This window comes from Crinia signifera, chromosome 2 (assembly GCF_055691185.1).
Source record: "Crinia signifera chromosome 2, ASM5569118v1, whole genome shotgun sequence".
Lineage (NCBI taxonomy): Eukaryota > Metazoa > Chordata > Amphibia > Anura > Myobatrachidae > Crinia > Crinia signifera.
Genome location: NC_139218.1, coordinates 341,333,183 through 341,358,750, shown reverse-complemented (window position 1 = coordinate 341,358,750; position 25,568 = coordinate 341,333,183). Strand labels below are relative to the sequence as shown.

Below are 25,568 nucleotides of genomic sequence, written 5' to 3'. Positions count from 1 at the left end.
AATGTATGTTCTCATTAATTAGCACATGCATGCTACTGAAATGATTTGGTGAATAACTAACAACGGGGAACCTACTAGCAACGGTACTTTAGGTTCGCCAGGGCTATCCTATTAGTCCAGATGACAGCATCCTTGCGAAGCCTAATCCCCGATAAGCAGATGCCGCAATAACATATGGGATCAGGAACTTATGTGACAAGGCCTTAACTAGCAGCATCTCAAGGCACTGAGGGGCAGATTTATTAAGCTCGGTGAAGTGATAAAGTGCCTGGTTTTTATCACCGGCCAATCAGCTTCGAACTGTGATGTTACAGGCTTGGTTTGAAAAATGGTACAGGTAGGAGCTGATTGGTTTTTATCACCGGCCAATCAGCTCCTACCTGTCATTTTTCAAACCAAGCCTGTAACTTCACAGTTCGGAGCTGATTGGCCGGTGATAAAAACCAGGTACTTTATCACTTCACCAAGTTTAATAAATCTACCCGAGAGGGGCTGTTTGACATGTCTGTAGAAATGATGAATCAGAACACATCTGTAAACAATAGAAAATATGTGACAGAAAGTGACCTATTAAAATTTTCCCCTCCAATGACAGCTTGAAGATTTTAAAATAAGGGGTCACATTCCTCACGTACCTCTACTGGCTCCAGAACTGGGTAATAATTTACAGTTCGGAAGAGTTTTCATTTATGATGCAACAAACATAAACCAATCAAATTTGACAAGAATATAATCCCATAATGCAACACCTCAAGCTCTCCTTATCAAAATCGTACCTGAAACACAGGATATCTATAAGGAAAGTATGGGAACCCAATATACATTATTATAGACCAGCACTGATAAACTCCACACTTCCCCATGAAAGTAATAAAGCCAATATACAGATACTTGGTAACAGAGTTTATTGTTACAGGATTAACAAAATAAAAGGCACATAACATTAATTTGGTGTCGACAAGGGTGAAAGGCCTTTATATCACCCACTTCCAGAGTAGATTGCTCTGCAGGTCTCTGGCAGACGGGCGAAGTGGTGCAATGACACCTGCAGCTCCTGGTCACCAGGGGCACATACAGCATTTAATGCGCTTGGGTATAGAGATTAATGCAAGAAATGTACCTGAGTAATATAACAAGGACATATCTCTTAGTCTTCTCAATATAACAGGTCCTCATTGGTGGTTTTGCAGGTTTGCAGTTCTTGAGATAATGGCAGTATATTTGCAAAGTTCCACTTCAGCGAATGGGATGGAGATGCATCAGTCCAAATCACGCTACGGAGATGGCATTTTATTCAGGAGCCGCGCCTGCCTTCCATGGCACACAACTCACACATTGCTCTGATTTGTTTTACTCTTTTACATTTCAAATATTAACAGTCTTCCACAATGGTTGGTTTAAAGCGGTTTGTAACCATAATAAAGAACATTTGCTCTATTCCAGATTCCAAAACACTTAAGGGACATCAGTTCTCTACAGTAGAATGATTTACCGTCGTATTTCGCATTGCACAAAAGCAGCACATGGCTTATATCATAAAATCGCTAGACCATGGAAAATTAAATGTTTATTTTGCACCAGACACTATTTAAAAGACGTTCAGATCAGATCTCCCATGTGCTGTAACCAGAACTGTGTTCCTGGTTCTACATCCTACCAACTTCCCCAACCTAGGAGTCATGGTCAGTATTTCTGTCCCCCGAGCACAGACACTTACAAAGTATTGCTATGGCTGACATTTTGCCTTTTGCTTCAACCATCAGATCATTTCTACATATGAAGAGTAAGAGGACTTGACATTGAAATTTGCTTGACTCCAAATTAATATAATCCAAGAGAATCTTTCATTGTAATCCAAACTATATACGGCAGCTGTTCCCAATGTTGTACTCAAATTGATGGCATTTACAATGATCTGAGCGGGTTTAGGTGTCCACCAGCTACACAGGAGTGCAAAATGGAAAGACTTAATTTTCCATGATAAAATATTATACTTAAACCTCTATATTTTTCATCATTTTATGAAATGGAAATGCATCGTTATAGTATTAAATAATTATATTCACCATTAAAACATAATATAGTATTGTAGTGTACAGATTTTTTCTTTTATTAAACTATTGTTTTTTTGTCTTGAGAGTTTTTAATGTCCTGGAGGGACCTAAGTGCCTCTATAGTATTAAAGTCAGTATATGAGCGCTCCTGAAATTAGGATGAGACATAAGACAGATAAAGGCAACCCGACGAGCACTTCATTAATCTTCCACTTGCCCAGTTGGTGGCACAGCAGTGTGAGGCTACAGTACTGTAGGGTGCATTACTACAGTGTTACAATATGACAAGAATTCTGAATGTTGCGTTACACCTGGCAAAACTTAAAATTGTGACGTCTCCCCTACGGACAGGTGCGTGGTTAAAAATAGCAGTTTCACATATAGAATGGGATTCATTTAAATGTAAAAGGGACATTTCACAGGAGTTACATAAATGGGTGTCACAATAATTATGTACTTTAGCTATAAAAAATGCATGGACCTATTTACTTACTCTTGGACAGAGATAGAGGTGGTATATTCAATGTTTTTTTTGAGCTGTCACAGTATTCAACTGGCTTTTGCAGCGACGGGGAGACGGCGTGTGTGGCCACTAGAACAGCGAGGCTCGCGGCTAAATGCATTAGCTGCAAGCCTTGCTGTTTGGGGGAATCCTCACCGGCCGCATTGAATACAGGCCGCATTGAATACAGGCCAAATGCCAACATTGCTCATTCTGTAATTTTTTAAACCAAGCCTGTAACAGGACAGTTATGAGCGGTTTGGTTGATAGTTTATCACTCTCCAAGGCTTAGCAAATAGATCCCAAACTAATTGGCAGAGGCTAGTTTGGATAATCAGTTTGTTTAGCGAATTATACATATAAATGTATACATGTAAAACTACTTTTTGTCACTTCAATTTTATGGACCAATATATTAGCAAATATTATTTTTGGCTACCACAATCATGTTCAGATAACTGGCGTTCAGATAATCCTCATTCTACTAGAACAACCAGACAGCCAATACGCTGGGGAAGATCCGTGCAAATTCAAATATACATTCTATATGGCTTAAAACCAAGAACAGACGGAGATCCGAACGGAGGAGGGAGGGAGCAGCAGTGTCTGCTGCTGCTGCTGTCACGGAGAAGGGGGGAGGGACACGAAGGGAGCAGCAGCAGAAGGGAATCCTGCCGCTGATCTCCGCTGACCTCTTGCTCAGCGCTGCGGAAAGCCGCTGGTTGCAGGAGCATGCTCCTGCGACCAGCGACCATTAGGGAGTGCACACGGGAGCATGCAGCTGGCGATTTATCGCCAGCAGCACTCAAAATCACTGGCAATATGGTCGCTCAGCGATCATATTTCCAGCGATTTCAGCCAATATCGCCCCGTGTGTACACACCTTAAGTGATTATCCTGGCAAAGAGTCCGACAATGATCATAATACAATGCAACTAATTCTTTGCTTATGTTATATTCTGGTTAGGATAGTACAATATATCACACAATTTATAAGGCACCAAATAGTACAAATAAAAGGCCAATTCCAACTGGGACAAAGAGAAGACATAACATTAGGTAATAAACAGCTCAAGGCATTAATTAAGGTAATAATCCTTACAGACCTTGCATGGTAACCTGAATATCTCTTTTTTTAGGCAACTGTGAAAATATAGATCTGGATTTAAAAATGTGTGTATGTCGGGGGCGGGGGGAGATTTTAAAAAATTTGTTTCGTAGCAAGGTCACTGCAAACTGTTTAAGTAAAAGATAGGCACAATAACTGTCCTGGACATCTATAAAAATGCCACTAAGTGCACTTTACCGATGAGTGACTGAAACCTACATCATTCCATTTGCGTACCATTAAAGAATATATATCCTTTAATGGTACAAGCGAGTTCGGTGTTCTTTTTTTTGCACATCATACAAATCAATCATACATTATAAAACACTCTGAACAATCACTTGAAAACTAAAATAAGAAGCATCTTTGGTGACACAATTTGAAGAAAGTAACTACAGTAACGTACAGATCTCGGTGCTGAATATAAACAGGCACACTGCACCGTTCAACATAAAGCAGTCTTTCCCTGTTGTTTTACTCCTTAGACACTTTGGGGGAAATTTACCTAAAGCTCCTAAAAATGAAAAGAGATAATGTTGCCCATAGCAACCAATCCAGTTCTATAGCATCCTAGAAAATGATAGGCAGAATTGGATAGGTTGCTATAGACATCAGCTCTTCATTTTTTAGAAACTTTAGTTAATAAACCCTTTGTTTCTTTTACTCAAGGTTTTATTTTTGGCTATTGTTGGGCACTAAATAGTTTCAAAAACATGCAGAAAGTCCTCAAAATCTGCATCACACCTCATTTACACCGCACATATTTATGCACTACTGATGTGTACTTCTATGGGATTTCAGGGCCATTAATGACTCATGGTTAATTGTACCATGAATATGATCATATATTAGCATTACCTTATCTGTTGTTAAACCAATTTATCTCAAAACTAGTATAGGATTTGACATTTAGGGGGGTATTCAATCCCGGGTCCCGACTGTCGATCCGTCCCGACAGCCGTGACTCTTGCCCGTTTTGCTCGACAGCATATCGCCAGGCGGGATTCAACATCCCGCTTGGCGATCGGCTAAAAGGGGCGTGTCCGCATAAACGGCCATGGATTGTCGATATTCGGCCGTGATCGCGACAATTCACGGCCGTTAACGACAAAAGGGGCCCGACAGCGTTTAAAGTCGGGCCCGTTCTGGCGATCTGCCTTTTCAATGCTGTCGGGCAAGACAGCATTGAATAGGCGCCCACCGCAATTTCCCCTGTTGAAAATAGCGGCGGGGATTGAATACCGCCCTTAATAGCAGATGTGTCAGAAAATTCTGAATCCGTGAAACCTTGAGTCTGCATTACGTTTATAATCTATAAAACCTAATATTTTACAGGCAGACATTACCGTGTGTAAGTCACATGGGTGAAACCTGCTTGTGCAGGGACTCCTTAATGTGTTAAGTGCTCTAGTTAAAGGATTATACAAACCGCTGCTCTATATGCCAATACCCTCTCCAGCAAACACGCTATTCAGAGGTAATGGAATAAAAGGGGGTAAACACTGTACTTAAAAGAAACCAGATTTTTTAAATCAATAAAAGAATCCGGGGTTAGCGGCTATAAGCAATAAACAATGGTGCTATTGTCGCTCTCCTACAGTGGGTGCAATGCATGCCACGAGCTGAAAGATACACAAGACAAAAATATGAAGACTGTGACTATTCTGATGGGTCCGAATAACAAAATATTCATATTGTCTAATGTATACGTACTACGTCACTGACGATGGGTCGGCAACATCCTCCATCATCTGTACGACAGAAGACATTGCAAGCAAGGCCCGTGCTGCGGAATGCACTTGGCAATGCCGGCTCCCCCGCCACAATGTTTCTGGTGAGATACATTGCGTAGCATGAGGCAGCATTACAATGAGTCCTGTGCGACATTGCCATTATATGAGTCCGGATACAATATTCTAATAGAGGCACCACATGCTTCACCTTCTCCAGAGCCAAATCTTCCCTATTTTAGAATGTGTGGAAAATTCATTGTGGGTCTCGAGATCAGTTAAAAGGTCAACAGTGTCTAGGTTGACAGTCAATAGGTTGACACAAGCAAAAATGTCGGCATGTCAAAGGTTAACACTTGAAAACGTCAACATGCGTTTCTAAAATTAGGGACATGTTCATGCTTTACCATCCCACGTGGGCTCTGACTGGACTCCACGCGAGGTAACGCTGTGCACTGATTTGGAGACCAAGTGATGAAATTGGTGAATTGAAACCATGTCAGTCTTTTCATAAGCCGACCTTTTACCTTGTACATGTCAAACTATTGACTGTTGACCCTTTATACCAGGGGTAGCCAACTCCAGTCCTGGAGAGCTACCAGCAGCGCATGTTTTCCAGGTCTCCTCACAGAATCACAAGTGAAGTATTTAGCTCCACCTGTGGATCTTTTAGAATGTGTCAGTCAGTAATGAGTGCACCTGTGTACCTGCGAGGTGAGCTTGAAAACGTGAACTGTTGGTAGCTCTCGAGGACTGGAGTTGGCTGCCCCTGCTTTATACCATAACTGTAGCTCTCATCCATTCAGCATAACAGTAACATACAGTATTACATCACTTGCCTTTATTTTTTATTGTTCCAGATTAGGCATGCCAATCCAAGGGCATATTTTAAATCCCGGGATTTGGGATTGAAAAATGCTCAATTCCCTTGATTCCCGGGATCCTGGAATTGGCCTCCCCCAAACCGTCCACCCCGCACATTTACTTACATGGTTGGGCGGTGTGGCCAGGAACAGGGCAGATGGCAGTGGTGCCACCTTTGACCACTTAGCACTGCCCGGCATTAGACTGTGCATGTGCAGTCTAAACCAGTGGTTCCCAACCCTGGTCCTCAAGTACCCCCAACAGTGCACGTTTTCCAGGTCACCCGGCAGGTGCACAGATTATTCAGGCACATTTTAAAAGATCCACAGGTGGAGCTAATTATAGCACTTGTGATTCTGTGTGGAGACCTGCAAAACGTGCACTGTTGGGGGTACTTGAAGACCAGGGTTGGGAACCACTGGTCTAAACCCAAAATCCCACAATTGGCAACTGAAATCCCGGCAATTTTAGAAACAAATCCCGGGATCCCGCTCCCGGGATTGGCCCTATTCCTGATCTCCTAATGGTTAATGTTTCCGCAATATATGGAACTTGGTTATCTTAGCAGCTCATTTCCAAAACCTACTCATATCAGCTTTTTAAAGAACCTGGACAATATTGCTTTAATTGTGACATGGATTTATATTAAAAATATCTCATAATGATAAGGACTTTGTAGCATGTTCCAATAGGAATGGTACACTGTGACCTTGTTTAAATATCTGCATTGCGATAGCTAGCTTAGGGTGTCAGCTACTGGAATATGCGTCCAATCACTGAGCCCAATTAGTCTAGTTTGCAGGGTATGCGGTCTTTAGTGCAGCACGGTATACATAATCAATATTTAGCTCTGCCATACACTGCAAACCTGTACATGGAGGAAATTGCTTACATGATACATTTGTTAATGTTGCTTTTGCGAACCTGCAAGTAAACCATAATGTAGTATCCCAAAGTGTTGAAGGGATAAAAGAAAGGGCTCAACAAAGGCCCATGTGATTGCATAGAACAATACCTGAAACAGTTACAAGTAAAAGCAATCAAAGTACTATAGATGATGTAAGAACTGACTCTTTCCATAGAGTGTAGAAAACAAAGTAAGAGGCACATAAAGTCATCCCTCCAATTGAAACGGAGAGGCCTCTTCTGGCATCTCTACAATAGGGTACGTACAGTATCGGGAGGAGAAAAGTCACTCCTATATATATTAGACTTCAATTCTCCTCCATTTATCACACAGCTGATTCTTATAGATCTGTCACGACACAGGCAGGTAATACCCACGGAGGTCACATGTCACCTGTGTCGCAGGAAGGGACTGCTGGAAGACTGTGGCAAGGATCTGGAGGTTATGTCGCTGGTTATATTTAGTGTTGAAATAGGATGCATAAAAACCAAACCTTAAGGTCAAGCAGAAAACATCAAGAGTATTTCATGAGCTGTGGAAGACTTGCAGATGTTTCATTAAAGTACTGTCATCGCTGATCCACTGGAGTAAAACATGAGCACAACTTTGATCACTTGGCCGCTTGGGATCTCTACAAATCATCCCCACTGGTCAGCTCTGCAGTTACAATTACCGTGGTAACTGTTCTTTGTCTCCTCCTCGCATTGGTGGGAGGACCTGCTTGTAGTTTTCCCCTGTACCGTGTCAGAGGATCCGCCAGCACCAGGCTGGCTCCTGCGGTTCATAACTTGTTTCTTGCATTCTTCCTCTGACACAAGAGTCTCAAAGACTGGGAAGCCACTGAGCAATAAGGCCTTTTATGTAATAAATCAATTCGTTTCTAGCAACACTGAAATGCCACGGACAGGTAAAGAGTGGATGGCACAATCTTCTTCAAAAGACTAACGATGACAGAAGGAAAATGATGGAAGCGTTCTTAATTAGGCTGCATTGATGGAACAGGTCAGGGGACAGAGCTCAGACAAGGAGCACCAGGGAGAGTCCCACCCTGCTGGCACTGAAATGGTAAACCTTAGAATTGTATTCTACGTAGGCCACACAGTGTATTGTAGACTGCGTGTTCATTGTCCATTAGTGCTTGAAGCCCTTACCGCTGTATGTGTGTGGATATGTGTTAGTGATTTGACCTGATGAGATCTGAAAGTTAGTGCTTGAATCACTTGGTTCTGTGTACTAAAAAAAAAAAACCTCCCTAAACACCCCTTTACCGAACTTTAAAAACAAATATATATACGTATATATATTTATAATCCGTATCCGCCCGTTCTGTACTGGGGCTTAGTTATTCTGCTCAGTCTTTGGGGCTGAGACATCCCGCTAACTAGTTCTAGGTCCAATGGCTGAGATCCATCATCTGCTGGCTGCCTGCGACTGTGGTGACATGATGACGTGTGATTGGAGAATCTGACTGTGGCCGTCTGTCCTTTGGCTGGCCATCTGTGTGAGCACTGAAGTTGCCATGTGTTCGGCTGGTGATCGCAGACCATTTGGGGAGGCAGAGGACATTGCATTGTGTTGGGTGACTGGGCCTGGAGAGCCTCTCGCATCACAACTGTCCTTGAGGTTTTCTGGAAGAAAAGAGGTTAGAAGAATATTTTACTATTGTCCTTTATTTATAAAGTGCTGACCAGTGCAAGAGCTGTACACAAAGGGTATCATGTAGGTAAAATTATCTATAAATTCAATAAAACATAGTAAATGATGGTCATTGAAGTGGGTTAATGGACAAGCTATTTGGTCTATTTAGGAAGTAGTACAGTTATATTGACAGGAACACCAGGGGCAGTATGTAATAGCCCATCAGGTCAGGAATTTTGGCAAGTTTGCCTGTATTTATAAAGTGGCAATCATTTACAAGTCCAAACTGACCTGGCAGGCTATTACATATTGGGCCTGATTCAGACCTGACCTCACAGCCACGCTCCAGTGAAAACCTGCCTTGCAAATAATGTGTACACTGTGCGAATGGACACAAGCGAGTGAAAATCTCCAAAACCCACTGTAACAGGCTTACCATCGAATTATTTTTACACTGGCCACCACACATCGCAGTCATGGTGTAGCCCAGGACTTACTCGGCAGCTGCGATAAATGCAGGCACATCCGGGCAGCTACCAACACCACCATCCTCCCCTAACAGGCTTCGGCACACCCCCAGCGGTTTTCACTCCCAAAAAAGGTCAGTCTCCACCCCCACAATCCCACTCCCTGTCAATCACCTTGAGAACTGCCAGGAACACACAGATAAGTGCCTCTCTCACTCTTGCAGGGTCTGCCAGGCCCTGTGCAACAGAGCTCCTCGCCGCCTCCCCCTCTTATCCCCATTGCCGCTCCCCCTCCAGCTGCCGAGAGACTGGGACGCACATGCGTGTGAGACGCACGCACATCAATGTCTGACGGAGTCCCTCTCCACCGGCTCTCGCCAGTGGGGAAGTTCTGGCGAGAGCCGAGAAACAATGAGAGGGGCTCATCTGTAAATAGTTGCAGGAGTTCATCGCAGGACGGCCTCACGAATGCGTACTGTGAACCGTACGCATGTGCAGTGTATCGATAATTGGCCTCTGTGCCAATTTGCAGCAGCGCGATCAGGCATGAGTCAGGCTCATTGTCCCCGGTCTAGTCTTTGAAGCCAGTACCTTGCCCATAGATGTTGGGTCACTAAAAGCAGGACCAGCCCCAATGTCCTCTACAGACAACATTTTGTAAGATCGGGATCAGAAATGAACACAGTCATGTTTAACTTTAGAACACAATCAAGTAGTCCCTAAGAATCATTAATACCCTTCCAATGCTCTGCATATAAAAGCCAGGGCTACACACTAGAACAGATAGCACCACTTATTGCTCCAGTCAGCCTAGGCTGCGACTGCTAGAGGTGAATCTGCACTAAAATAGCCACTTATCACTTTCCTGGGTATAAATAGATGCATCTTACATCAAGTGCTAAGATAATAAGGCACTTGTCACATATACACAATCAAAGGAGAGATTGTCTGGGCTGAACCCATATTTAGGAGCGTGGAGTCTGGTGGCACGAGAGACACGAGATGGATGTGGACATGACAAATAAGCATTTTGGTTTCATTGTGTAATTTATTTTATGTAACTAAAGGGACATTAGTGTAACATTTGGGTAAACGGTTACTTCTAGAGTCTGTGGTTAAAGGTTAGTGAAGGTCTCCTGAACTGCGCAGGGAAGCAAATTCTATAGAGTTAGAGCGCTAAAGCTCGACCCCATATGAATGAAGGGAGATTCACTCCATCTACAGATTGCAGTAAGGGAGCAGGGCAGTAAGGGATCAGAAGCTGTTTCAGATACCCTGGATCCTGCTCATGGCTTTAAAGGTCAGTAAGCAAATCTTGACATAGTTACATAGTAGGTGAGGCTGAATAAAGACTTGCGTCCATCTAGTTCAACCTATGTCTATAGTAGCTTATCCCTTGTTGTATAGTATGTTCTGATATTTTAAAGACAGATTTTGTTACTTATTCATACCCATGGATGTTTTTAACCAATAAATGTTTATCCAACCTTATTTTAAACATATTTATAGTGTCTGCCGACACCACTTCTCCAGGAAGAGAGTTCCAAAGTTTGACTGCTCTGACTGTAAAGAAATTTCAATAGCGATTAATTTAATCGCTATTGTATGCGCTAATTTCAGTACCTTTCAGATTATCTAACTGAACAAGTGAGAATTTATTTTTGAAAAGTGGTTTTTGGAACGCATACATTGCTTGTGCGAGTTAGCAGCCAAATTGACTAGACAAAGATTGGACAGATCAACCTTAAACAGATTACTGTTACAGTGTTTATTGCCAGGCCACTCAACAATGTATCCAATTTGTATCATTATGTATTCAAGACTGGATAGACATGTATAGGCCCAGTACAAGGACCACGTATCTCTGCTTATAACCTTCTATCTCGGTTTAACCAGCAAATGTGTTGAAGTGTCTGTTTAATATACCTACAAACTGTCCTTTAATATCTACGCTGTCACAAACTCGTTATTGAATTGTGCTTTGTGTTTTTCCTGACCCATCACGATTTGTGGGAGGGTCTTTTGAACTGGATTAGCATACCTCTCACTTTCTTTATACCCAAGTGCTTAATCGGAAAGCTCTGAATAAATCTGTGTTAAATGTACCGTTTTGTTTGTCAAATGTCTAGTGCTTCAATTTTATAAATAAATCTACGAATAAAGAAATCTTTTAAAATAAATAATTTATCCTAACCCATACATATTTAAATAGTGTGTCACGTACTATTCCAATTACCACACTGTGATTGGGTTTCCCATGTAGTCCTTTTCTTGTCTAAAATCCAAAGGATTATTTACTAATTTTTGTAATTTTTCCAACTAAGAGTGCCCCAACAAAGAGAGAGTCTTTCCCTTCTTCCTCCTAAACACAATCCAAAATTACCGGTATACTGATAGTTTAAATGGCTCCCAAGATAAATGAATTAACCCTAGAGTGAATGTGTGCGCGTGTACATGTGGTAGGGAATATAGATTGAAAGCTCCGCTGGGGTAGGGACTGAAGTGAATGTGCAAATATTCTCTGTACAGCGCTGCTGAATATGTGTGTGCTATATAAATAATTGGTAAAAAATAAAAGAATACCTTTGACATTAACGAATCAATCACTCGTTTGCTAAGACAGATATTTGTTATTTCAAACCGGTCACCAAAGGGAAGTATTAGGGCTGGGGGCAACATTAGAGATTTTTCTTAGTAAAACAGTGTGTGCGAATGTTAGCATGAAACCATTTGCATTTTCTGTATGTAAACCAAACATATTAGCACTCCAGCCTGCAGATATCACTTCTGCTACTGCCAAACATGGATGGGAGTTTGTTCAATGGCTAAAAATGATCCAGGGATCGATAGAATGCAGATTACGGAACGGTCATTTGCTAGTAAAAGGAATCCATTTCCATTGAGTTTAATTCCGCACCACATAAACACTGGATTCATCTGGCAACTGTGAGCAGAAGCAGTCATATGATTCGTTTACTGAGGTATTCATGATGTATAAACCTTATTATCATGACAAATGGCAGGAGACAACGATTTCAACTAATATATAATAAAGCGTCCTGGGTAAGCTGATAGTAGACATAACACAGCGATTGGACATTATTGACGCTGACACTTATGTAGACCTGGCATTACCTTTTATTTTGTAGCACTCACCAAGATAAACCTGGTTTTTCTTTTGCAGGGCAGTTACAGGACAGTCCTTGTGTGCCAGCAGCAACTGCTTTAGCTGTGCTACCTCGTTCCTCAGGAGCGTCACTTCATTCTGCAGGAGGAAACATGATGTGAGCATGGTAGAGCCATACCTGCTGGGTGGGATAGATACCCATTCCAGCACATCCGGTGCCATTGTTACTGACTTACGCTAAGCTGCACATTCTGAGAATTCAGTTCCTCTGCCTTTTTCTCCAAGGAGCACACCCAAACTTTACGCTTCTGGCGACAGCGGGATGCAGCGGCACGGTTTCTCTCTAGGAAGCGCTGGCGTCGCTCATCGGGGTCTTCATCTGTAGCTCTTCGTCGTCTACCCCCAGTACTTGGGGTGGGCTGCGCAGGAGATACCTGTGAAGGAAACAGAAACCTGATGATCCAACCATTTCCATTTACTGTTTCCAACTGAGGGGTAGATGTGTGAAGCAGTGATAAGGGAGGAGTAGTGATAAAGTGGCTGGTACTTTATCACCGGCCAATCAGCTCTCAACTGTTGAGTTACAGGCTGGGTTTAAAGATTGAGAGTCAGGAGCTGATTGGCCAGTTATAAAGTACCACTTCTCCTCCCTTGTCACTGCTTCATATAGCTACCTCCTTAGACTCTTACACATCTATATTATCACTCATCACGTCTCTCCCCAATCTTAATGCCGGATTATGGCTATTGTCATATTTTACAACTGACCTCATTTATTTCGGCCTGCTACAACACTACTGCTTGTGGTCCCTCCTACTATTGTCTCTAGTTGATTTGGGTAATCTACACGGGATATGGTCACTAGATCCACATGCATTGGGTCGACCACTGAAGGTTGACACGGTTTAGGTCAACACCTGAAATATGTGGACATGGCTAAGGTTGACAGGGTTGGAAGGTCGACACAGGCATTCGGTCAACAACTGTAAGATCGACAGTCAACAGGTCAACAAGAGTTTTGAGCCAACATGTGCCGACAGGCGGTATTTCCTGCCCTAGCCTCCACTACGGCGTGGTGGGAGAATATAATAGTGTGCCAAGTGCAGTGAGCCATGTGTGGGGACACTGTACAATTAGACGTTGTTGGTGACAACAACTCATGTGGACCTTCCCATTGTCGACCTAAACTCTGTCGACCTTCAGTGGTCGACCCAATGTATGTCAAACTTCATTGAGTCGACACTTGGACCCATACCCATTTACACACCGAGAGTATCTTTACCTGGTTGTCTGATGTACTGCAATATCCATTTACTGACCTGAGGCTGTGCTGGGGAGGGTGCGTCTGGGTGTTGGACCAATATCTGACCCTGCTCTGGCCGTGATGCGACCATAGCCATCCCTCCATTTAGAGAAGACGGAGCTTGCTGGGTAAGGGAGGCTTTAAGTCTCTGTAAAGAAGAAAAAAGAAAAATTCAAGAAATAAAAAAATAAATAAATAAGAGAAAGATGGCCGAATAATTCTGATTGGCATTTCCTGCAAGTCCATATTTTATGCCACTTACCATTTTGGCTTCTGAATGAGCTGTAAGGCCTGAGGGAGAGATATGTCCTCCACCGCCGATAATTGGTGGCCCAGGAATGCCTGGGATATTGGGCACCATTGACATGGGTCTTGCCAACTGAGCCAAGCAACACAGAAACAAGATGGGTCAGTTAAACCAATGTCGCCTTCCGTTAACACCACAAAAGAGAAGACAAAGGTCTCCTTACCGATATGACAGATGGCATCTGTACATGGGGGCCAGGAAGGAAAGGCACTGAGTGTCCATTTCCCAGGTGCATCATGAGCGGGACAGAACTGCCCGGGGAACTGAAACATAGAGAGGGCATCATTAGTCTGACGGAAGGCGGGGGAGAAACCTATACAGCGTGACACACGTATGCAAATGGGATAAAGGTATGAGAAATACAGGTAGCAAGGAAAGTGAGAACAAAATGAAGATGAAAAAGGACAGGGGTACACTTTGTGGAATTAAGGGGTTAATAAGGATTTGACCATCAGCGCTTAAAAAAAAACACAAAAAGAAAATAACAATAGCTTCCTTACCCTAGCTGTCTGTTGGACGGAGGGGCCTGTGTGATGACAGATGTGGGCGAAGGCAGTGTCGGGTGCAAAGGATCGTATCCCAGATGGACGGGTAGTGAGACTGGACGTACTATCGTAGGAGTGGGTGTAGAGCTGACCTGCGGCTTCGGTGGCACCTTAACCAAAGCAACACAATACAAATCATCACCCAGACTGCTGACTACTGTGCACAGTGCGTACGGTTACTACAATATAGGATTTAAAACAACCAGTAATCTGTAATAAACGTATATGTTACGGCTCACGCCATGCTGTAGGTGACTTCCTAGTAACGCTTTCCTGTGCGTCTGGCTTATTATTAGGTACATTTCTTATCAGCGTCTTACCAACTTTCTTTATGTGTGTAAAGGTACATTCCTGTCTCCGCTACAGGAGCACCGTGCTTCATTACTTAGTAGCTCATCCTTTCTAAATACAGCCTGTTACTTTGGGCTACTTATAACAGACTAAAGCTTCCATTTTTAATACACAGAAGAGAGGTTTAGAAACCTTGATGTAGAAAGTCTATGTATTATATAGTACATTACTAATAATGAAAACTGCAGGCTACGCTATGGGGTTATTTTGGTTCATTCGCTCGGATGCGAGTGAAGCAGTTCCCGCCATGCGAATGGTGGTACGCCGGGCGACCATTCGCAAGTCGCGTGTGTTCGCAATGGCTGTGAATGGATGTTTTACATAAACATCCATTCGCATTCCACTGGGACCGTCCCACATCTTTCAATGGTTGCTGACCATCGAAAGATGTGGAAGGTGCACGCATATGTAAGGTTGCTCTGAGCAACTGTACATATGCTTATATGCTTGGGGGAAGTGGACGGGCAGCATCCCCCCCCCCCCCCCCCATGCCCGTCATGGCCTCATTAACATGAGAATGCTGGGCATTCCCATATGCTAATGGTCCAGCCTGGTGCCCCACGCCCCCCCTCCAACCCGCAAAGATGGGTGTGTGCACCCAGCGAACAGTTTGTTCACCATGGGCATGCACAGTAATGGGCATAGTGCAAACATCACCTGCGAACGGACCCGACTGAGGTCCTATAAATTGTTATACATTTTGACCTTTGCTTTTTCTATCGAGAGAATTTTGCACCACAACATGTTTTACCCGGAATGAGCGCGCTACCTTTTCCTCCGTATAAGATCCAGGGCTGTCTGGCGGGGAAGAGTCCACTTCCACTGGTTCTTCCTCTTTGATTTTAATGTCAGGAGTTGAAGGTAGAGACATATCCAGTGGTCCCGCACTCTGTATAGCCAAGAATACAGAATAAATGTGCGCAGATATCCCACGTACGGAGATGTACGGAGACCATCGAGTGTACGTACATCTCTGACTCTCTATACCAGGCATGTCCAACCTGTGGCCCTCCAGATGTTGTGAAACTACACATCCCAACATGCCTTGCCATAGTTTTGCTATTAGGGAATGCTAAAACTATGGCAAGGCATGCTGGGAAGAGCAGTTTCACAACAGCTGGAGGGCCGCAGGTTGGACATGCCTGCTCTATACAGTACAGAATGCGTCATCGCCCACCTGTTTTCTTTACAAATTTCCCTTCGATGTAATCTGACACAATCATTTTAATTTTGATATTTCTCAAAAATCATAAAGATCCACATTCATGTTAACCATCGGAATTCCCCACCTGCCCCGATGGTCGGGGTTTGCGCATGTACATCTCTGGTACTCGGTAAGCTGTGCCCTTCGCAGATTACCAAGCCAACCAGAATCACCCCATTGTGTCATACAAATCTATTTCTCTTCTATCATTATTCACCTTTTTGTCTTCATCTTCTTCAGCACCTTTCTTGAATTCATGTTCAAAAGAGCTGGCTAGCTCGTTAAATAGACCCACTTCCTCGCAGTTCTTCAGGAAGCGTGTGGGAGTGGGGGTTTGATCTACGTACACAGGAGATGTAGGGCAGAATTATAATGCAGGAATGACATATAGCTAAGAACATACACCTACAGTAAGGGAACAGTTATGACAAAGTAACTGACCATAACATTTTCTGCACTTCCTAGTGGCTATTAAATCTGCACACATGCCCATATTGCCGGACAATGGCATTTTTTTTTAAATAAATACATATTACAATTGCCATTGTAAACAATATTAAATGGACCAGGGGAAACACCTGTGTCCAGGGGCTGCAAGCCTGCAACAACACTGGTCATACAGCGTCTCAGTTACCTGAAGGTGACTGAAGCCAAACAACATTGTGTTAAACAAGGAATAGCAAATATTAACACTTTCTGATACACGTATAAACCCTTTACCACCAAAATCCCAGGTCAATCCAAGATATGGAACACAGTTCAGACCCGGGACAGCCCTCTTTCACACCGTGAAACTCGGGTTATTCTGGGATCTGCAATGTTTACCATGCAAATGGATGAGAGTCTCTCTCTCTTCTGGCGTCGCTTGGAGACTACATTATTTCCAAGCACCAGGAAAATCCAGATCTTCCCAGGATTGGATCAAAACTGGAAACCGCTTAACGTCAGACTTGATCAATGACTTGTAGTGGGCGGGGTGGTGAGGGTGCCTGGAAACTGACATGGAGAGATTACAGCCCTCCAAGCAGGGATGGGTTAAAAACCAGGACTCTCTCTCCCCGGTGACCGCTATCAGACAATTTTTTACCCAATCCCCATGCTGTAAATAGGACCTGAGTCGGATGACGGGTTACCAGTTTACACTCCGCCTAAACCCCATTTTTTAGGGGAAAGTTGCTTCCACTGAGCCATGTCCAGGGTTATCACAGCAATTACCTAGGTTTTAGCAGTAATAGGCAAGGGGTATTTTATTTACTGTAATACATTGTTAACAGGTTACTTTGGGGTAGATGTATGAAGCATTGATAAGGGCAGAGAAGTGATAAAGTGCCTGGTACTTTATCACCGGCCAATCAGCTCCTGACTGTTCAAAGTTACAGGCTGAGTTTAAAAAGGGACAGGTAGGAGCTGATTGACCAGTGATAAAGTACCAGGCACTTTATCACTTCTTCTCCCTTATCACCGCTTCATACATCTACCCCTTTATTCTTTAAGTTTACCTACTTGCAGTAGGCGCTTGGCTAGGTATGCTTACCTTGAATAATCACAGAGTCCGTCCTTGCTGGCCCAAACTTTAGAGTCATCTCATGCTTGTGTTTGTGTACAGACAAATGATCCTCATTTGTAAAACGCTGCATAAAACAAAAGAGGATTAAAAAAGGAAGCATTTGCTTGTATCCACAACTAACAACTGTATAGTAATAACAATTAACATAGTACGGAGAAAGTATACATTTTACATTTTCATATATAATTGTTACATTTTTAAAATTAACAGCTGTATTTATAATTATCTGACTGGATTTCATTTTTAATCATAATAATGGACGCACACTTCTGGATTCGATATAGAGGTGAATATAAGAGGTAGCAGGTACATTCAAATACACAATTCCCCACATCTGCACTTTGGAGTTGTACTGTTTTAACATGGAGTCCAATACAGGATCTACTGCAGCCAATCTGGACAGTTGAAGTGTTTGCCAATACTGAATCACCTTGGGCAGTATTCAAGGAAGAATTCGGGCTGCAGGCCTGGTCACCTGCTGTTACACTTATATTCTAACTTAGTACAAGCGTCAGATGTTATTCCAGCAAATGCTCCATAATAACAACATGCAACACAGTGTGTACTTCTCTGTATACTCATTCTGCTCTGCAACACACCAAGCAACAGGCTGGCTGCCTGACAGCAACCCACTTCTAGCCACATAAAAATACATCACTTGCATCTTAGAACATTAGATAAGGTTTTGTTTAGATTACAGTGCGTTTATAATCTGGTAATATGCTATGCTCTATAATACACATTATTATAATTAACCCTTATTTGTATAGTGCGGACTCATTACGCAGTGCTATATGGAGATAAACCTTATAAACTTACCACTTCCCTATTATGATTAGCATAAAGATATGATTGACATTGTAGACGAGGACATAAAAAAAATTAAATAAAAAAAATTCAAACTACTATAAATGCAATTTCCTAAAGCATTCCAACAACCAAAAGCAAGTCTTGTATTTGGTTAGGGTTTAATGTAATATTCTATAGAATGTGACAGGTGACATTTCTGATTTGTAATCTAGTTAGTGCACAGTAAAGGTTTCCGGTAACTGGACCCAGACGGCCTGTTCTTCATCACCAGATCACCATGCTGTAGGCCGGTGATCCTCCTGGTCGTAGCCTTTGAGTTACTTACTGCAAGGAACCGCAGTGACTGGGGCCTACGATCAAGGAATAATATAATGGAGGCTCTGTTCTCCCACCCCCCCTAGTAGTACAGGCATCAAGGTTATCCATCCTGATAGGCGACTTAATACATCAAGTCACTTTGATTTAACTTTCTTTGCTCAAATAAGGATATTCTTATCAACTGGACTGCTAGGGGGCATATTCTAATGCTATATTAAATGTCATGGAGCATTTCCGAACAAAAGGAACTATACCGCCACCATGGCTTTTCTCATGGTTGCCAGGGTTGCTGGGAGGCATGCCTCACAAAATGTCATGAATTATTATGGAAACGGAAGGCTGCCTGGGAAGTTCCCCTGATGGACGTTTCATGTCCCAATGGGAACAGATTAAGCCAGCAACATGGCAAAACCACATCTCCTTTACAGGTGCTGCGGCACACACTGCACCAACGACAACACTCAAATGTTCAGCGATACAAGTGCAGTAGGTATACCAAGTAATATCACACTTATCACAATATAGATTATTCATCTATTCTCTGCATGGGATACGATCACTGGGTCAAAACTATGATGGTCGACCACTAAAGGCCCAAACACACTGGGCGACTTTGAGCTGAATGCCGCTCAAAACAGCAGGTTTGAGCGGCTTTCAGATCAAAGCCGCCCAGTGTGTATAGACCTTAAAAGGTAGACAAGGCTTACGTCGACACATGAAATAGGTCGACTTGGCTAAGGTCGACAATGAGAAGGTTGACAGTCAAAAGGTCAAAATTAGTTTTTACGTTTTTTTTGAGCCGACGTGCTGACAGGCGGTATTTCATACCCTACCATCCACTACCGTGTGGTGAGAGAATATAATAGTGACACACCGTGCCCGAAGCATGGCGAGCACATGGTGTCCATGTCCACTTACGTCGAAATATGGCACAAATAACGCCGGTCGACCTCTTGACTGACGACCTCATGTTTGTGTTGACCTTTCGTCCCTGTCGACAATATCTGGCTTAGCAGCACATGCTGCCTTAATATGCACAGTAGCATGCATTGGGGCTATGTCGCGCCATTCTAGGTTTTAATTTAAATGGTGTTCACACATTGTTGTAAGTAAATGCAGAGAGATGAGCAATAGGAGACAGTGAAAGCACAGTTATATAAAGAACACATCAGTCTGGGGAGTCATAATGGTAAATGAGGAGAAGGAGGGGGTGAAGCTGAAAAGAGTAAGGGGAGTTCTTTAAACAGCTGAGAGCTGCATTCCAGCAGCCAGGAAAGTGAATAAAGGGCACCGCACCCCTTCATGTCCCGTGCTTTCTGTGCCAAAACAACCTCAGGAAAAATAGGCCCCTGGAAGCCGTGTCCGGGCCTGGCACGCACAGCCTGCAGAAACATGAGAGCGCTGGGATTACTGCACACATACAATCACACAGCCATGCTGCTCCGTTTCCTCTGGGCTGAAGGATAGCATGTGTGTGTGTGTGTGGTGGGGGTGGAGACAGACAGGAGAGGCAGATTGATGCATGTACAAATCACAGAAAAAGAGGAGGAAATGGAAAAAGAAAAGGACAAAGTGCACATTATTTACAGACAGTAGTGTAGAAGCTAGATGTCAGCAATCATGTCGGCAGTCGTAGCGCTGACACATACATGGCAGCAACTGAAGGGGATGGAATACAGGGAATAAAGTGTGCTGAATATGTACAATGCATCAGGTGCCACCATCAGTAGCTCTGAGGCCCAGGAGGCCCTTATTCCTCATTGTAATCTGCCGCTAGCTGTGGTGCACAATCAATATATACGCAAAGAAATACCACAACCTATAGAATGTAAGCTTCTGTGACTCCCCACTTGTGAAGGAGAACACATGCTCTGGGTGGACTGCACACAGGAATAGACGGGATTATTTTGGTGAAATTTAATATAGAACATTCTTGTCTTGAGCAGTACTTCACTGTATAGCCGTCACAGCTGCTGGAGCCTTACGGGTCAATTCAATTAGGCGCGAAGGGGCCAGTTGCTGTAACAACATGGACATACCGCCATCTGATTTCTGTGCAGCTTTTTGGGCTTTTATAAACTGACTTTATCCCAGCATATTGGATTTAGAAATAATTCTAAAAACAGTAAAAAAAGAACCACAATTACCCCATACAGAAGGTGTGCACACTGCCACTCAGAAATGCACAAAATCTAGATGAATAAAAAATAATACAAAATTGACACAGATAGTGATTAAACAGTATCTGTATTCTTTGCATTTGTCATTCAATACGACTCTAGAACATCAGCCCAGGACATAGTTAAAAACCAGGTTAATGAGTGTAGAGCTGTATAAGTATGTGAAATGTGACAGAGGAGTGTGGTTTTGTTGTGATTTAAGAGGGATGTGCAATACGTTTCTGGATGTACAGAAAGTATTATTTGTACAAACAAAGTGCACATTATATTTTTTTTAAGTATTCCCCAGATGAGTCTGTGCAGTGCTGCATGCTCTCAAATTACTTAGTGACGTAGCTCAACCAATCCAAAGCAGGTATGTCTTCTACATGCTGGATGAAAGCCTCCAATGCAGCATCCACTGACTTTTAAATCATAAGTATCTTGCGCCTCATTTGTCGCAACACAAAGAAGTCGCAGTGGGCCAGGTCTGGGCTGTATGGCAGATGACCCAGCTCCTGTATGCGTTCATGGGCCAAAAAATACACCTGGACTTGTGGGTAGGTGCACTGTCCTGATGGAGAAGGGCACCATGAGTGCTGGTTCTTGGACGGCACCTGCAAATGATGTCCAGCACTTGCAGCAGGTATTGGTTGGGGAACTAGTCCCCAGTGACTGAGCGCTGCTGCATGAGTGGTACGGTAGCTACATTACCAGTGTTGGCCACAAAAAACAGCCACCAACTACTTGGCCACACTGTTGGAATTTATTTGGCGACTCACCTCCAACTGGGGTCTACTGTTGTTTGGTCTCGAGTTTGAAACTGTAGATCTAGGATTCATTGTCACTGATGATCTCGCATCGTTTGAGCGACCAACTTTTAAACCTGGCCAGAATGTTGCGGCACTAAGTCACTCAAGCCTCCTATGCCAACTTCCTTCTCTAACTAACTGGGCCATGGTAATTCTGATATAGACCTCAACTACGGCCTGTACGGCAACAAAGTTGTTCTCAGGGATGGTGGACAGAGGTTGGCTGCAGCGCTCATCATCTTCCAGGGACCTTCTTCTGCAACTTAATTCTGAAACTACTCAAACACAGTGATTTAGGCGTTCACTTCCTCCTCAAAAGCAGCTTGCGATCGGTCAAAATACTCCAGCGGCCACAGACCACTCTTGTAGTCGTAGAAGATCATGGCTGTCCAGTGGCCTCTGTTGAGCTCCATAGCGTGTTTGTGAAGTAAGGGAACATACTGACTTCTTCTGTGTGCAGTGTTGCTTATATACGGTTCTGTGCCTTGACATTTCACAAGAACTTCAGAGATTACAGTTCATAACAAGTCAGATTGTGCCAATCTACCTATGCACTGCACACCCAGAAACCTATTGCACGCCCCTCATAAAGTGGAAAAAAGTATACTCTCCAGGAATAAATGTTATTTTATTTACATAAATATATGTATTATATATTATATAGCGCAGCAGATTCCGTTGCGCTTTACAATTGTAGACAGTGATAAAAACAAACTGGGTAACAACAGACAGACTTGGAGGTTGGAGGGCCCTGCTGCAAACTGACAATCTATAGGCACATAGGAGGGAAACCCAAGGACAGGCACCAGTAATAGCATTATAGAAATAAATTTGTTGCTATCAATCTAGCGCTTCCTCTGCTGCGGGTTACTATCAAACAAAATAGTGCTACAATCACTATAAAGAGACGGGTCAGAATTACCTCCTATGGTGAAAGAAACCTTTATGAGCTTTATCTTCATGCTTTTATGTAAGCTTCATGTGAGCATCCTCCAGAGCAACGCTAATATTTTAACTTATATTATATATATTTGTGAATATTGATTACATCCTATCATATCTTTTTTACATGGTAAAACGTGGACTATATGTGAGGATCTGTATAGGATAAGATTACCTCAAAGGAATAGGACTTTATAAAGTTAATTGGAACTTTCTGCGCAGGACTTTGTCATCACTTTTTTCTATACCAGTAATAGCATAGCAGTCCCACCAAGTTACAAGTCCAGAAGGGAAGCTATATAATACATTAGTGCCTCACAAAGTTATGCGTGTGGTACTTAAACATGATAGGCTTGCCTGAAGAGGTGAGTTTTCAGGGAACGCTTGAAAGTTTGGAGGCTAGTGGAGAGTCTTATTGTGCGTGGAAGGGCATTCCATAGGATGGGAGCAGCCCGATGAAAGTCCTGTAATAGTGAATGGGAGCTAGTGATCCGTGCAGAGGACAAGTGATCTTGTGCAGAGCGGAGTGGTCGAGATGGGAGATATTTTATGATAAGTAAACAGATATATGCTGATGCAGCATAGTTAATAGCTTTATATGCGAGTAGAAGTATTTTATATTGAATACGGTAAAATACAGGCAACCAATGGAGGGAAAGGCAGAGCTGATCAGCAGACGATGAGTGTCTTGCGAAGAAGATCAGCCTAGCAGCAGCATTTACAATGGATTTCAGTGGCGAGAGTCTGTTCTTGGGAAGACCAGTTAGAAGACTATTGAAATAGTCAATGCTGGATATAATGAGTGCATGGATAAGAGATTTAGTAGCGTCATGTGTGAGAGGGGGTCGTATTTTGGATATTTTTTTTAGATGTATTTAACATGATTTGGAGACCTATTGAATGTGGGGAACAAAGGACAGTTCAGAGTCGAGGATGACCCCTAGGCAATGAGCTTGTGGGGTAAGGCAGATTGTTGAGTTGTCAACAGTTATGCAGATATCAGGATGGTAACTGTTCTTGGCCGGTGGGAATATAAGTAATTTCGTTTTGGAACTATTGAGTTTGAGGTGGCGAGAAGACATCCTAACAGAAATATACTTTAAAAAAAAAAAAAAAACAGGTAAAAGATGGGAAAATACATGTGAGAGTGGAACAGAGGGGGGAAATGGGTATAGTATATGTAAGAGACAAATGCAACAAAGGGAAACGGAAAAATGCACTATTGTTCCAGTCAGATCCATGGGTCATCTACACAGCCAAAATAATTTCCTATTTCGGAATACATTTTCTGGTATTCTCAGTTTCAAAAGCAGCATTGAAAACAAAAAGATATTTATACTGTATAGAGAAATGTTGTCCTGGAAGTGACAACACAAAAACCATACCTTTTAACAAAAACCATCTACTATGAGAGTCTGCGCCTATTTTAGACATTAAGGGGGCATTTAAGAAGACATTTGCTTTCACTTGTTGAGGATTGTTTGCATGCTGTGAGGTCAATGGCTGGGGAGGAAAAGGTAGTATCAGAGTCAAATTTTTACACCCCCCCCCCCCCCCCCAATGGTTCATGTGGGTATTATGCAAAGGTGCAGCAGTATAACCTGTGTTACCCTAAGGCAGGGACGGCAACAGAAATCTTGGGGCCCTGTACACTGATATTTCTGCCCCCCCCCCCATGTAATCCCAAAATCACACAACTATAAGCTCCTTGACCTTCTCACCTCACCTACACATTTGAGGCTCCAGGGCCCTCGTTCAGTTGGGGACTTAAAAAGTTCACATTCACTTTTCTTCTCCAGACTCCAACTGTGAATGTGTTAGTGTCCCCTACCCCCCGTGACTCAGTCTCCTGCTGCGGGCCTGTGGCGAGAAGGCAGGGCAGGCAGCTGCAGATCGCAGAGAAGATCACCAGGAGGGGTGCCACACATGCGCAGTAAGGCCGTCTGTGCATAGTGCCAGTGCAGGCAGGAGACTGCCGAGCGTTGAGCAGCTGCGGCAGCCTGCACTGCACTGGACACAAATAGGAGAGGCCCGGTGTGCGGCAGTGCGGCACAGAGGGAGGTCTGACGGGCGGGGTGGCAGCACGCACGGTAGACGGCTACGGGGGTCACAGGTGACGGTGATCACACAAAGCTAATACAGCGTACGGGCTGCAACCAGGCTCTGAGGCCCATCAGATCGCTGGGGCCCGTCACACTTGTCCCCCTTGACCCCCCCTGTTGCCGGCCCTGCCCTAAGGATCCAGTGCACAATGTGCAGTATACCCAGTGTTTGACCCCATGGTTTCAGTTATAAATATTGGGGCACAGGTGATGATCTGTCACAACTTCCGGCCCTGACCGCACGTCCCTGGTTTGCAGTTAGTCACTAGCAAGGTTTCGGAACTGTGCATTACAAACAATCCTCAAGCAATACTGATTTATTTATATATTTTACCCTGTGGTGTTGCCTGTAAGTAACAAGTGTGCACAGATTTTATCATAATACAGCGTTAACAATGTAAAACGTTGTTAACGTTTCCTGTTGTAAACGTAATCCTGTTCATTATCCGAGCTGAACAATGGCTGTGGGACATGTGACACTGCTGATGCCATCCTTGGTGTGGTGTAGGTGATGATGGCCATTGAAGTGCTGTCCTGGGACTCTGGACTTTTCTCATTTATAATAAGAAAGCCCTTGGTTAGTGGGGGCCAGCACTTGTGTCTGGTTAGTGGCTGCCTGATATCGATGTCCTTACTGACTCCAGTACCTGTTATAGCTGAGTCAAGCCCATATCTGGGGTTTGAATGAATTACGTACAATATACTATTAGGTTAGTAATACAATACTGGTATGAATTACTGCCAGTGCTAG

At 43.3% G+C, this 25,568-nt stretch overlaps 1 protein-coding gene across 5 annotated transcripts in view; it reads right to left on the bottom strand.

The window, feature by feature from the left end:
* Positions 1–890: 890 nt before the first annotated feature.
* The window catches only part of LOC146057831 (cyclic AMP-dependent transcription factor ATF-7-like), an 85,885-nt gene continuing 61,207 nt past the window's right edge, over positions 891–25,568 (bottom strand). For 2 of the 5 annotated variants that reach the window (XM_083169561.1, XM_083169565.1), the window contains exons 3-12: positions 17,642–17,738; positions 16,325–16,446; positions 15,655–15,792; positions 14,508–14,662; positions 14,171–14,270; positions 13,963–14,079; positions 13,717–13,848; positions 12,634–12,831; positions 12,406–12,535; positions 891–8,793 (exon numbers count right to left, since the gene is read on the bottom strand). In XM_083169561.1, coding sequence (XP_083025687.1) covers positions 8,576–8,793; positions 12,406–12,535; positions 12,634–12,831; positions 13,717–13,848; positions 13,963–14,079; positions 14,171–14,270; positions 14,508–14,662; positions 15,655–15,792; positions 16,325–16,446; positions 17,642–17,738 — 1,407 coding nt within the window. In that variant the 3' untranslated portion in view covers positions 891–8,575. The remainder of the gene's footprint in view (positions 8,794–12,405; positions 12,536–12,633; positions 12,832–13,716; positions 13,849–13,962; positions 14,080–14,170; positions 14,271–14,507; positions 14,663–15,654; positions 15,793–16,324; positions 16,447–17,641; positions 17,739–25,568) is intronic. The other 3 variants (XM_083169563.1, XM_083169562.1, XM_083169564.1) reach the window with 3 other exon arrangements.